The sequence below is a fragment of the Glycine soja genome, chromosome 3 (genome assembly GCF_004193775.1).
Source record: "Glycine soja cultivar W05 chromosome 3, ASM419377v2, whole genome shotgun sequence".
In the NCBI taxonomy this organism is placed as follows: Eukaryota; Viridiplantae; Streptophyta; class Magnoliopsida; order Fabales; family Fabaceae; genus Glycine; species Glycine soja.
In genome coordinates this window covers 6,003,579-6,016,779 of record NC_041004.1, presented here as the reverse complement: position 1 = coordinate 6,016,779, position 13,201 = coordinate 6,003,579, and the positions used below count along the sequence as shown (strand labels likewise).

General features: G+C 39.6%; 2 protein-coding genes across 2 annotated transcripts; both read right to left on the bottom strand.

Annotated features, from left to right (window-relative positions):
- Window positions 1–6,558: 6,558 nt before the first annotated feature.
- On the bottom strand, window positions 6,559–7,641 carry LOC114404872. Its single transcript, XM_028367615.1, has one exon. The coding sequence runs from the start codon at window positions 7,639–7,641 to the stop codon at window positions 6,559–6,561; it is 1,083 nt and encodes a 360-aa protein (XP_028223416.1).
- A 320-nt stretch (window positions 7,642–7,961) lies between these two features.
- On the bottom strand, window positions 7,962–8,996 carry LOC114404871. The gene has a single exon (XM_028367614.1). It carries the CDS (start codon window positions 8,994–8,996, stop codon window positions 7,962–7,964), a length of 1,035 nt encoding a protein of 344 aa, XP_028223415.1.
- Window positions 8,997–13,201: the final 4,205 nt, after the last annotated feature.

Here is a 13,201-nt window from a genome sequence, read left to right as displayed (position 1 = left end):
GGGGGAGCAGAAGCAGAAAGCTGATGTCATCAGAGATGTCTTGACATCCTGGAGAAGACTTGTAGATTAGCAACTTGAAGAATTTCCGCTGTGCTTGATTACTCTGATAATGAATGTTGCTGATCCCACTTGCATAACTGCTCGTACCTGCTCAGGAAGTGTCTAAGTATGTTTTAGACAAAATTTGCCAAAGGGGGAGATTGTTAGTGCTTAGCACTACTGAGTTTAAAAAGGTTGGCTAAGATTTTGTTAAAACATAAGCACTTAGACAATGAAGGAAAGCTGGAGTTGCTGCACATGATGTCCAACGTTATGTCAACGAATAAGATCGGGCTGCACAATGCACAAGGCAAGATAAAGTGTCAAGTGATGAATTGAAGTTGAAGGATCCACGATGTCGGATACAATGTCCTGACATCCTGCTCGAGAATACTGGAATTGCTGTACAATGCAAGATAAAAGTCAAGTGAAGCATTGAAGCTGCAGGATCCAAGATGTCGGATACGATGTCCCGACATCTGGCCCGAAAATACTGGACATATAAATCTGTTATATCTTTAACAGATTATTGTGCAGTTAGCAAGAGATAAGAAGATCTATCTTTAGGAACGAATTAAAAGATCATTATAGTTCGAATTTCAAAGTAGAAGAGTTCGTTCAGGGATTAAAGATTAAAGATTAAAGATTCAAACTAAAAGAACAAAAGGTATCTTTTAGTTCCTTAACTGCAGATTTTCAGGTAAGAGATAGATCTCCTCCAGCATCAAGAACTTGCAGCCCAGAATCGTACACGGCTATATAATCATGGAGGCTGCACGAGTTCTTGACCAAGTCCAGGATTGAAGAGTTATTTTGTGAGTTTTGGGACTTGAGTCTTTTGTGAGCCACCTTGATGGTACCCTAGCATCAAGTGTTGGACCTATGTGTGTAGAGTTGATCTCTTGTGTCTAGAGTTGATCTCTAGTGTGTAGAGTTGATCTCTTTTGTACAGAGTTGATCTCTGGTGTGTCTTTGAATTAATTGTAAACACGGGAGTGTGAGTGAGAGGGAGTGAGCAGAGGTTCTCATATCTAAGATTGGGTCTTAGGTAGAGATCGCACGGGTAGTGGTTAGGTGAGAAGGTTGTAAACAGGGGTTGTTAGACCTTGAACTAACACTATTGAGAGTGGATTTCCTCCCTGGCTTGGTAGCCCCCAGATGTAGGTGAGGTGCACCGAACTGGGTTAACAATTCTCTTGTGTTATTTACTTGTTTAATCTGTTCATACGGACACATACAATCTGCATGTTCTGAAGCGTGATGTCGTGACATCCTGTACGACATCTGTCCCCTGGTATCAGAATTTCAAAATGCTCCATACATCATTGGCTTTTTAGGCCTGCCAGGCCCTAGCTAGGGGATTAGCCACTCATAGTCATGAGGGCTTTACAATGAGAAGGGGGGTGAAAGAAAGAATGAGAATATAAGAAAAGGGAAGGAAGAGGAGAGAACTGAGTGCCAGAGGTCTGAAAACTGAGCTCTCAGGAAGTGTGTGTTTTCCTAGGCTGACCCTCTTATTTATAGGTGCAAACTTGGGCTTGGGCTTTTTCTGATTTTCTTCTTTTTTTTTCCTTTATTTCTGCTCCTTTTTGCTTGTTGTACCTCCCTTTTTCACATCTGCAATCAAAATTCGAAATTAATTAAATCTTTCCAAATTAAAGCATAAATAACTGCTAAATAATTAATTCTAAGTTAATTTTAGACCGATTTTCCACTATTAATTCACTATTATTTAGCAGTTATCAAAATCCCCCAAATTAAACTTTGCTTGTCCCCAAGCAAATAAGAAGAATAAAATTATTCCATTCTTAAGCAAAAATTTCCTCAAGTAAGTTCCAATCATTCCAACACTCTCCATGACTTCAATTCCTTGGTCCTTTGACTGGTCTCTTTGCATCTGTCATGATATGAAAATAAAAGCATAAACACGAGAGCATAAACAAGTCAATTATCTGGAATTCCAACAGGTCTGGCTTGCCTTACTTCCTTACAAAGCTGGTATTTCTCTCTGCTCACAAGTGTCTGGTCAAGTGTTTGCAATTTTAACAACCTGTAAATAAAACTCAAGAGTTTTGTACTTCATCTCGGTTAAGGTTAGCCTTAATTACCTTTGGTGGATCACTAAGGACTTTTATGGCTTGTAATAGGGCCTAGCTAACAAAGAATCATGGTTTTTCTTGGAAATTCAAAATATAAGATTATAAGAGAGCATGCATTCCAAAAATTTAAATTCTTGTCAAGATCTATTTCCCACTTTAAGCCCCTTTTTGCCTTTAGCACTTTCCAATGACACCTCTCTTTTTCATTCTTGCCCTTTTTATTTATTTATTATATATATATATATATATATATATATATATATATATATTTTTTTTTTCTTTTTCTTTTTCCCTTTTTTTCTTTTTTTTTTCAATAATAAGCATAATAATAACAATGGGCTCACAATTATTTAAAGGTGTTCTAGTGTGTGCTATTTCCTTGGCTACTTTACCCATTTGTTCAAAATCCCCCAAATTAAGGCCTTAATATCATTTGGAACCCTACTGCTCTCTTAGAATCCTACACAAGGTCAGGAATATCAATTTCTTGGCTTAGGGTTCTACTCAGAATAAATCATTATAATTCTTTCGACTCAATATGGGTGCAAGGGATAAAATTATGTTGGGTTGGCTTTTTGGCTGAGTGGGTGAAATAAAACAAACATGGCCTTGATCATATCCACCTTAAGTAACTAATTTTAACAGTCCAAGAATGATGCAAAACTAAAAGTTTAAAAACAGGCATTTTCTCTCACAATTAAGGTCACACTCTCACCGGGATAAATTCAGTATTAGCGTACCAGATGTGTCTTCATTCCATCAAGCTAACCTTTCCTTTTCCGTGAATCATGTTTCATTCCTTGATCTAACTTTTGCTTCCAAGACCAGTGTTTTCCAATGACTAGTAGCCTTTCAAGTGTTGGACCTTTCAGAACAAACTCAGAATTGTCATTTCTCAAGTTATCATGCAATTTATTTATTCACGCATATGCTCAAATCTAATAATATTACCACTGCTTTTCATTTTGAACATAAGCTATAAGTATGACAAAATAACTTAAAATAAAAACCTAAAACATAAGAACATAAAACATAAACATAAACATAAAACAAAAACATAAAGAAAAATAAAATAAAACTAGTGTCCTGCGCCACCTCCCAAATCTGCCCATGGGCCCCAATCAGCGCCAGCCATGAGGTCCTTATCAACTGCAGGATCCTCAGCGGCGGCTCCAGAAGGCCCTTCCCCCCTGTCAGTGGAGGGCTGGTCTCCTGGCCAGGTGACCTGCTGACGATAGGCCTCCGAAGTCGTGAGCGGCGGATCCATCTGGAAAACTGGGTGCTTAGCGCGAGGTCGCGTGCTAAGCGCGTGGCTTCGTGCAACCTACTTCAAGTTGTTATTGGTACCCCTCCTGTTTGCTGCTTGCACCTGTTTGCGCCATGTGTTTTTTTTTTTAAGGAAAAGAAACAAAACAGGAAATAACAATTGCAAAATAAGGACAGAATATAACAAAGATAGAACAGAAATACCTATAATAAAATGTTGGGTTGCCTCCCAACCAGTGCTTAGTTTAATGTCTTTAGCTAGACATAGAGCTTTTTTCAAGGATCTTTTAAATGCACGACGGTCGTCAACTTCTCTAATTGTCCTCCATTATAGATCTTTAAGCGTTGTCCATTGACGATCCATTTCTTCTCATAATTTTCTGCTCGAGGGTCCACTAATCCTACTGCTCCTTGAGGTCTGATTTCTTTAATAATGAACGATCCTGACCACTTTGACTTCAGCTTTCCTGGGAAGAGTAATACCTACTTCCCTGGCTAGAATTCTTTCTTTTGTAACTTCTTATCGTGATACGCCTTATTAGTCTTCTGCTTGTAAATCCTAGATGATTCATAAGCATTTAACCTCATTTCTTCCAATTCCAGTAACTGCAGCTTCCTCTTCTCTCCGCATGCCCTATTATCAAAGTTTAGGAATTTAAGAGCCCAATATGCTTTATGCTCCAATTCTACTGGTAGGTGGCATGCCTTCCCATATACTAGCTGAAAGGGTGATAAGCCAATGGGAGTCTTAAATGTTGTCCTGTAGGCCCAAAGTGTGTCATCGAGCTTCAAGGCCCAATCCTTCCTTGATGATGCTACTATCTTTTCGAGGATTCGTTTCAGCTCTCTGTTAGATATCTCTGCTTGGCCATTTGTTTGCGGATGATAAGGTGTAGCTACCTTATGTCGCACATTGTATTGCTCCAGGACTTTTCTCAGATGATGGTTACAAAAATGCGTGCCCCCATCGCTAATCAGTGCTCTTGGGACTCTAAAACGGGAAAAGATGTTCTTCTTCAAGAACTTGATCACTACCCTGGCGTCATCTTTTGGTGTGGCTATGGCCTCCACCCATTTGGAGACGTAATCCACAGCTACCAAGATGTAGACATTCCCATATAAAGAAGGAAGAGGCCCCATGAACTCTATGACCCAACAGTCGAAAATCTCAACTTCCATTACATTTTGTAATGGCATTTCATTCCTTCGTGAGATTCCCCCTGTTCTTTGGCATCTATCGCAATAACGCACGAACTCGTGGGCATCTTTAAAAATGGAGGGCCAGAAAAAACCCGATTGTAGCACTTTTGCCGCCGTTCTGTCCCCATTGTGATGACCACCATAGGGTGAACTGTGGCAGTGCCACAGAATATTTCGCGCTTCTTCCTTCGTGACACATCTTCTTAGCAAATTATCAGCCCCTGCCTTGAATAAATGAGGATCGTCCCAGACATAGAAGCGTGAATCATGCAAGAATTTCTTCTTCTGATTCCAATCAAATTCTTCTAGGATGATCCCAGTGGCTTTATAGTTGGCCATGTCCGTAAACCAAGGTCGAGTGTCGGCCTGTAAGAGGAATTCGTCAGGGAATTCGCCTTTTACCTCTAGTTCCTCCTTGGTGATCTCCTCGTTATTCAATCTGGACAAATGGTCAGCCACTAGGTTTTCGGATCCTCTCTTATCCTTGATGGTGATATCAAATTCTTGTAGCAACAGGACCCATCTAATTAATCTCGGCTTTGAATCCGCCTTAGCTAGCAAATGCTTGATGGCGGCATGGTCAGTGAAAATGATGACCCTTGATCCTATCAAGTAAGACCAAAACTTTTCTAAGGCAAAAACAATGGCCAACATCTCCTTCTCTGTACTGGTGTAATTCAATTGCGCCTCGTTTAGGACTTTGCTGGCATAATATATGGCGTGAAAAACCTTGTCATGCCTTTGTCCCAGAACCGCACCTACTGCTTAGTCGCTAGCATCACACATCAATTCAAAATCCTTGCTCCAATCTGGGGCAATCATTACTGGTGTCGTGGTGAGCCTATGCTTCAGTGTTTGGAACACTGCTGAACAATCTTTATCCAACTTAAAGGCTACGTCTTTGTTCAGCAGATTACTTAGGGGCTTGGCGATTTTTGAGAAGTCCTTAATGAACCTCCTATAAAAGCTCGCATGCCCCAAGAAACTTCTGACGCCTTTGACATTCAGTGGTGGTGGCTACCTCTCGATGACATCTATCTTTGTTGGGTCAACTTCTATGCCTTTACATGAGATCTTGAGACCCAAAACAATACCCTCTCAAACCATGAATTGGCATTTTTCCCAGTTCAATACCAAGTTGGTTTCGACACACCTTTGTAATACCTTTTCTAAATTATCCAAACAAGTGTCGAACAAGGGTCCAAAAACCGAGAAGTCATCCATGAAAACTTCGATACTCTTCTCCACCATATCTGAAAATATGGCCAGCATGCACCTTTGAAATGTAGCGGGTGCATTACACAATCCGAATGGCATTCGCCTATAAGCAAAAACACCATAAGGGCATGTAAAGGCCATTTTTTCCTGATCCTTGGGATCTACCGCGATTTGATTATAACCTGAGTATCCGTCCAAGAAACAGTAGTATGCTTGCCCTGCAAGTCTTTCCAACATCTGATCCATGAAGGGCAAAGGAAAATGGTCCTTCCGGGTGGCTTCGTTTAACTTGCGGTAGTCAATGCACATCCGCCAGCCCGTGACAGTTCGTGTGGGTATTAGATCATTCTTTTCATTCTTCACGACTGCCATTCCACCTTTCTTGGGGACCACTTGCACCGGACTGACCCAACCACTATCAGAGATAGGGTATATGAGTCCAGCCTCTAACAACTTAAGCACTTCCTTCCTTACTTCTTCTTTCATAGTCGGATTCAGACGTCTCTAAGGTTGTCAAATAGGCTTGTAATCGTCCTCCATCATTATTTTATGCATGCAGTACGAAGGACTGATTCCCTTCAAGTCAGATATATGCCATCCGATTGCTTCCTTATGCTTCCTCAGGATGTCCACCAACCTGTTCTCTTCTGCCTGTGTCAGTGCATTACTAATTACTACAGGTTTGGTGTCACCCTCCAAGAAAACATACTTTAAATGCTTAGGCAGTACCTTTAATTCAACCTTCTTTTTTCTCGGGCAAAGCCTCTTTCTCTAATATCTGAAAACAAACTTCTTTCTCAGGAATGACTTCTTGTCGATCCAAGTCTTCCAAGCAGGCCTTGTGATCCTCTTCTTCTTCACTGGTGAGACAGTCCATCTTGTTTACTATTTCTTTCTCCAGTGAAGTGTGTGGTGTATCCAGAATATTGACCTTATCATCCCTGTCAATCTCTTCTATCTTGAAGCACTTCCAACCTTCCCGTGGATACTTCATTGCTTTAAAAATATCGAAAGTGATCTTCTGATTGTCAATACTCAGTTCCAAGCTTCCGTTCCCCATATCTACCACACAGTTGGCAGTCAACATGAAGGGTCTGCCTAAGATAAGGGGAATTTTTGTGTCCTCATCGATGTCCATGATGACAAAGTCCACCGGAAAAGTGAAGTGGCGAACCTTGACCAGGACATCTTCTACAACCCCGTATGGTCTCGTAATTGAGCGGTCTACCAATTGAAGTGTCATTCTAGTGGGATCAATTTTCAGATTCCCAAATCGTCGACACATTGATAAGGGCATCAAATTGATGCTTGCCCCTAGATCAATGAAGGCTTTATCTACCGTTTCTTTTCCTATAGTGCATGGGATGGTAACGCTTCCGGGGTCCTTGAACTTTTTAGGTAGCTTCCTTTGAATGATCGCGCTACAGTTGCCTCCTACTACAATGTTTTCGCTGTCTATATATTTCCTCTTCTTAGTGATGATGTCTTTCATGAACTTAGAATAAAGGGGCATCTGTTGTAAGGCTTCCCCGAATGGCATGGTAATCTCCAGTCCTTTAAATATTTCTAATAAATGCTTGAAGTAGCGCTCTTTATTCTTCTTGGTTGGCACCTTAGGATACGGAAGATCCTGCGGCAAGACTGGTGATTCTTCCTTCTTAGCTTCTCTTGCCTTTTGACTCTTGGTTTTAGGTGATAAGACCACCTTTTCTTCTTCCTCTGGCTTTCCTTCCTCTTGAAGTTCTTCTTTCTTATCCTCAGTTTCCTCGTCTTCTGTCATCGTTCTTGCTTCTTGAGCGTTCTTTTGTGCTCGAGTCATTACCGCTTTACACTCTTCTCAGTATTAGCCCCAAAAGTTCTTGTGGGCCTTTCAGCCCTTTCCTGGGCTAGCTGGCCCAATTGTGTCTCCAGGTTTCTGATAGCTGCATTTGTGCTCTTTTGATGTGATCTCGTCTCCTGGATGAATGCCTTCGTCTCTTGAGTGTTTTCCTGGATGAATGCCTTCATCTCCTGAGTGTTTGCCCTTGTCTCTTGGATGAAACTTAAAAGCATTTCCTCTATAGTGAGAGACGACTTCTCTTGCTGACTCGGACAGTGACTAGGGTGCTGGTATGGTGGTTGGGGCCTAGGCTCCTTGTACTAATTTCCTTGATTTCTCCAGCCGGAGCCTTGGTTAAAGTTTCTTCCCTGGTTAAATCCTGGTGGTCCGTTATTGTATCCAGACGAGTTTCCTTGGTAGTAGCCTTGGCGATTAGGATTGCCCATGTAATTTATTTCTTGAGAGGGCTCATGTTGGATTGCGCATTGTCGAGGCTCATGTGTCCCTCCACATGTGGGACATCCCTCTATTTGCAAAACAGGGGAATGAGAAATATTCACTGCTTGCAGTTGTTGGGGCAATTTGTTAAGCGTCTCCGTAATAGCTTCTAGTTGTCTGGATATCAGCTTATGTTGTGCCAGAGTTGCGTCTTGTGTACTAAGCTCTAGGAGGTTTTTCTTTGTTGGGACATGAGAACGGTCAAGAAGGATAGCCTGATCGCTAGCTGCCATGTTCTCAATGAGTTCCATCGCTTCCTCGGGTGTCTTTAACTTAATTTTTCCTCCCGCAGATGCGTCCAGTAATTGCTTCAATTGAGGTCGTAATACATCAATGAAGATGTATAATTGTATTGGCTCGCTATATCCATGAGTGGGCGTTTTCCTTAACAATCTGTGGAAGCGTTCTAAGGCCTCGCTAAGGGATTCATCTGGGAATTGATGGAAGGATGAGATTTCTAGTTTCCCTTCAGCTGTCTTGGATTCAGGGAAGTACTTTTTCAGAAATTTGTCTACAACTTCTTCCCAAGTCCTAAAGTTGTTGCCCTTAAAAGAATGCAACCATCTTTTTGCCTCTCCCGCTAACGAGAAAGAAAAGAGGCTGAGGCGTACCGCCTGTGGTGGAACTCCCGCTATCTTGAATGTGTTGCATATTTCTATAAATGAGGCTAGATGCGTATAAGGATCCTCACTTGGGAGACCGTGGAAGAGGTTCCCCTGAATCAGCTGAATGAGGGAATGAGGGTACGAAATATTAGGGGCTTGAACCTCTGGCGGTGTGATACTTGTGAAGAATTCAGGAGTAGTAGTCTGACAGAAATCTTCTAATGTAACCCTACGTACTGGTTCTCCGTCCATTTAAACGTGATTTAGAGAGAGAGGAGGTGAAGTATCTATGTCTTGCTCTCTTCGTCTTCTTGCGGCGTTATTACGCCGACAGGTAGCTTCAATTTCTAAGTCTATGGGAACGATAGTAGATTTATCTCGCATAAAAACACAGGGTTCTACCCGTGTAATTTATGGAAAAGGAAAGAATGGGGAAAGAGGAGTGATGATAGAAAGATTTGCCAAAGGAATGGCCAAGGGATAGAGGAGGGGTGGAAGAAAGAATGGCCAACAGAATGGCCAAGAGTGAAAGAAAGATTGGCCAAGAGAATGGCCAAGAGGGAAACAAATTACAAACTGATAGTATGACACTTAAATGCGAAAACAAAATCCCCGGCAACGGCGCCAAAAACTTGTTAACTCATTGGCAAGTGTACCAAATCGTTACAAGTAGTAAAGTTCTCGGAAAGCCGAGTGTCGTACCACAGGGATTTTGTTGCACTTATGTGAAGTACTTTTCAGTTTGCAAGTTGTAAAATTCGTGTATAAAATTAAAGGCAATCTAAATCTAAGAAATTTAAAATTTAAAATAAAAGATAAAGATAATATATAAGATAAGATAAAAGATTTAAAGATAAGATTAAAAGATAAAATTAGAAGATAAAATATTTAAATTGCGATAAAGATAACTACTTCTACGAAATTCAAATAAATAAAATCCAAATATACTAAATCTAAATACTTACTCCTAAAACCCAACAGTAAAATAAGGAATAACTACTTCTAAGAAAAACCAACAATAAAAATAGAGAATAAAATCTATATATTAAAATCGCTAAAACCTGACAAGTCTAATTAGCCAAGATATATGGATTCTGGATTTGTCTGTTATCAATACCAGTGAACTAATTCTGCCCCACATCTATCCATCTACTTGCCCCTGATGCCTCATGATGACAAGCCTACCTTAATTACCTATCTTCCAAATGCCCTTTGTGAAGACTCAATAACTAAGTTGCTTTAAGATTACATTCTAGATGTTTGCTAAAGCATGGGCATTGAGGCATTAAGTCATGCTAACCCAATGATTTCTTTCTTTTATTGTTCTATTAAGCGTTACCCTCTCCCGAGTGGCCTAACCCTTAAAACTGATTCACGCATTCATTCCTTATCCCTAATTAGGCTTTACCCTCTCCCGAGTGGCCTAAAGACTAACAGAAAACAAAGTCCGAGATGCAGAATAAGCAAGAAAGAAAAGCAGATAAAAGAAACTGAAAGGAAAAACCCTCTAAAAGATAACCCGATAATTTCCTCCTTTTAGTGTTCTCTTAAGCATTACCCTCTCCCGAGTGGCCTAACCCTTCAAACAGATTCAAGTATTCATTCCTTACCCCTAATTAGGCTTTACCCTCTCCCGAGTGGACTAAACCCTACCAGAAAGCAAGTTCAGATATACAAGATGTAAAAAGAAAGAACGGTAAATAAATAAAGGACCTGGAGGGAATTCCTCTTTTTATTGATAACTCTTGAAATGCTCCATACATCATTGGCTTTTTAGGCCTGCCAAGCCCTAGCTAGGGGATTAGCCACTCATAGTCATGAGGGCTTTACAATGAAAAGGGGGGTGAAAGAAAGAATGAGAATATAAGAAAAGGGAAGGAAGAGGAGAGAACTAAGTGCTAGAGGTCTGAAAACTGAGCTCTCAGGAAGTGTGTGTTTTCCTAGGATGACCCTCTTATTTATAGGTGCAAACTTGGGCTTGGGCTTTTTCCGATTTTCTTCTTTTTTCCTTTATTTCAGCTCCTTTTTGCTTGTTGTACCTCCCTTTTTCACATCTGCAATCAAAATTCGAAATTAATTAAATCTTTCCAAATTAAAGCATAAATAACTGCTAAATAATTAAAAATTCTAAGTTAATTTTAGACCAATTTTCCATTATTAATTCACCATTATTTAGTAGTTATCACCTGCAAATTCAATTACCTAATTGAATAAATCCTTGAATTGATCTGATTTATAAAATCTTATGAGTAATTCTTTTAATGATAGTTCAAGATGAAAACTAAAATTAAATTTAATTAAATGAAATAGAACTGGAAGTTGTAGTAGATGTTTAGAACAACTTACATTCCCAGAAGAGTGTGAAACTCATGAATTGGACAAAACATCTCCAAAATCATCCATCACATTCCTGAAAGTAAAACTTGAGAATTGAAATAAGACTTAAGTTAAAGTAGAATGTACACCTCAATATTAGTTTGAACTACTAAAAGTTAGAAGTCATAACATAAAATTCTTTTCATGTGCAATATAATAAGATTTTTACCAATTAAAGATTTTGCATTTGTCATAGTATTCAATGATCTTCCTTCCTTATCATGTATCAAGATCTTTAATCCTTGTTTATTCTTAACTCTTGAGACGGCTACATATAGTTGACCATGGCTAAAATTGGTCTAGGCAAGTAAAGTCCAACACATTCCAATGACTGACCTGAGATTTGTTTATTCTCATGACATGTGATAGCATGATAGAAAACTGCCTCCTAATCAGTTTAAAAGGTCATGATGACTGTGATAGAGACATACTCATTCTAGGAATGTATATCAAATTTCCATTTTTGTTTCCATCAATGATTTTTGCTTGGGTGACATGGTTTGCTAATCTTGTCACAATTAGTCTTGTGTCATTACATAAACCTTCAGATTGATTTATATTTCTCAAAACATGACCGGAATTACTACTTAAAGTTTAATTTTATGATTAGGAAGTCCAAATGTCCTAAGAGAGTTTAGAAATTCAAGAGTAAGTGTTTCTCATGCTTGGCTGTCTAAAGGAAACTAAGAAACAAAAGTGAGTAAGAACAAAGACAATTGTCCAAACCAGCATAGAAAATGATAAGCTTGATGCATTATATAGTTTATAGATGATGACTGAAATCAGGACTTCCCTTCTCAGACAGACCACATTCTCCTCCTACCTATGACCCTCTATTTCCTATTCCTTTGTCATTGTTTTTATAGTGTTCTAAATCATAAAAAGTTTCACATAGCTTACAAAATTTATGTAAAGAATGGGAGGAAAAATAAAATATAAGATTAAGAAGAAAACAAACATTATCTTACTTGTCCTTTCTTTTTTTTATTCCCTGTTAAAGTTATATTTTGACAATTTTCATTGAGATACTAAACTGGAACTATAATTTATTTTTTGTTATTTCAAATCATATAAGGTGTGATTGTTAATTTGGTTCACAAATATTTGGTATTACCCTCATAGAATAAGAAGCTTTAATGTTTTTGTGAAGTTAATAGATATTGCCTATCCGATCAGGCCAAGTCATGGCTTAAGGCCTGTATCAATCCTATTCTCTTCCCTTATCCAAAGCACTCTTCTATCTTCAGAACTTGCCACGACTTCCTCCACCCTTAGGCCTGCAAGATCAGTTTTATACACAAAATACTATTTGTATAGCAATGCATCTACTGATGCTATTTTGCTTCAAAGCACATGTTGTGAAGCACCTTCATAGACTACTAGGAACTCCAGTTACAGTTCCAGGAACAGGGAGTAAAGTCACTAAGAAGCCCGAACAGAAGGTGCAGGTAGCAAAAAAGCCCAAAAGGAAAGTTACAAGGCCTACATACCTGAAGGATTACGCCTAAAGGGCAATGTGGGAAAAGCCATCTCCAGCAGCAACATCAGCACGGTAGCACTAGATCAAGCTTGATTGTGATTGTCTCATTTTAGCTAGACAAATATAACCAATTCTGTTATCTGGAATATTCCTGTAGGCAATTCAATACAAATTCTGTTAGCAGGAATTCCTATAAATACCTATGTAATAATCAATCAAGCATAGAAAAGAATACTCTCAGTTTACGCAAATTCTTTTTCCTTTCCTTCGGAGGTCCTGGCCCTCGAAGCCAGTAGCTGCACCTATCAATTTCTAGTGCTTTCATTGACTTGGAAAACTCAACCCCACCAGAATCTTCTCTGAAACTTGAGGAGATCCTCACCCGTCTTTCCATTCAACAGCTATCCTTGGGCAAGAAACTTGACGCCCTTCTCACCCACATCAATCCTCACCACAATCATGTTTCATCCGCTTCCTCCCCCAACCCCATTGTTCCTCAGCCACACACTTCGTCCCCTGCACACAGTCACAAATTCAAGTTAGATGTTCCGTGATTTGACGGTACAAACCTGAATGGTTGGATCTTCAAGATCAACCAATT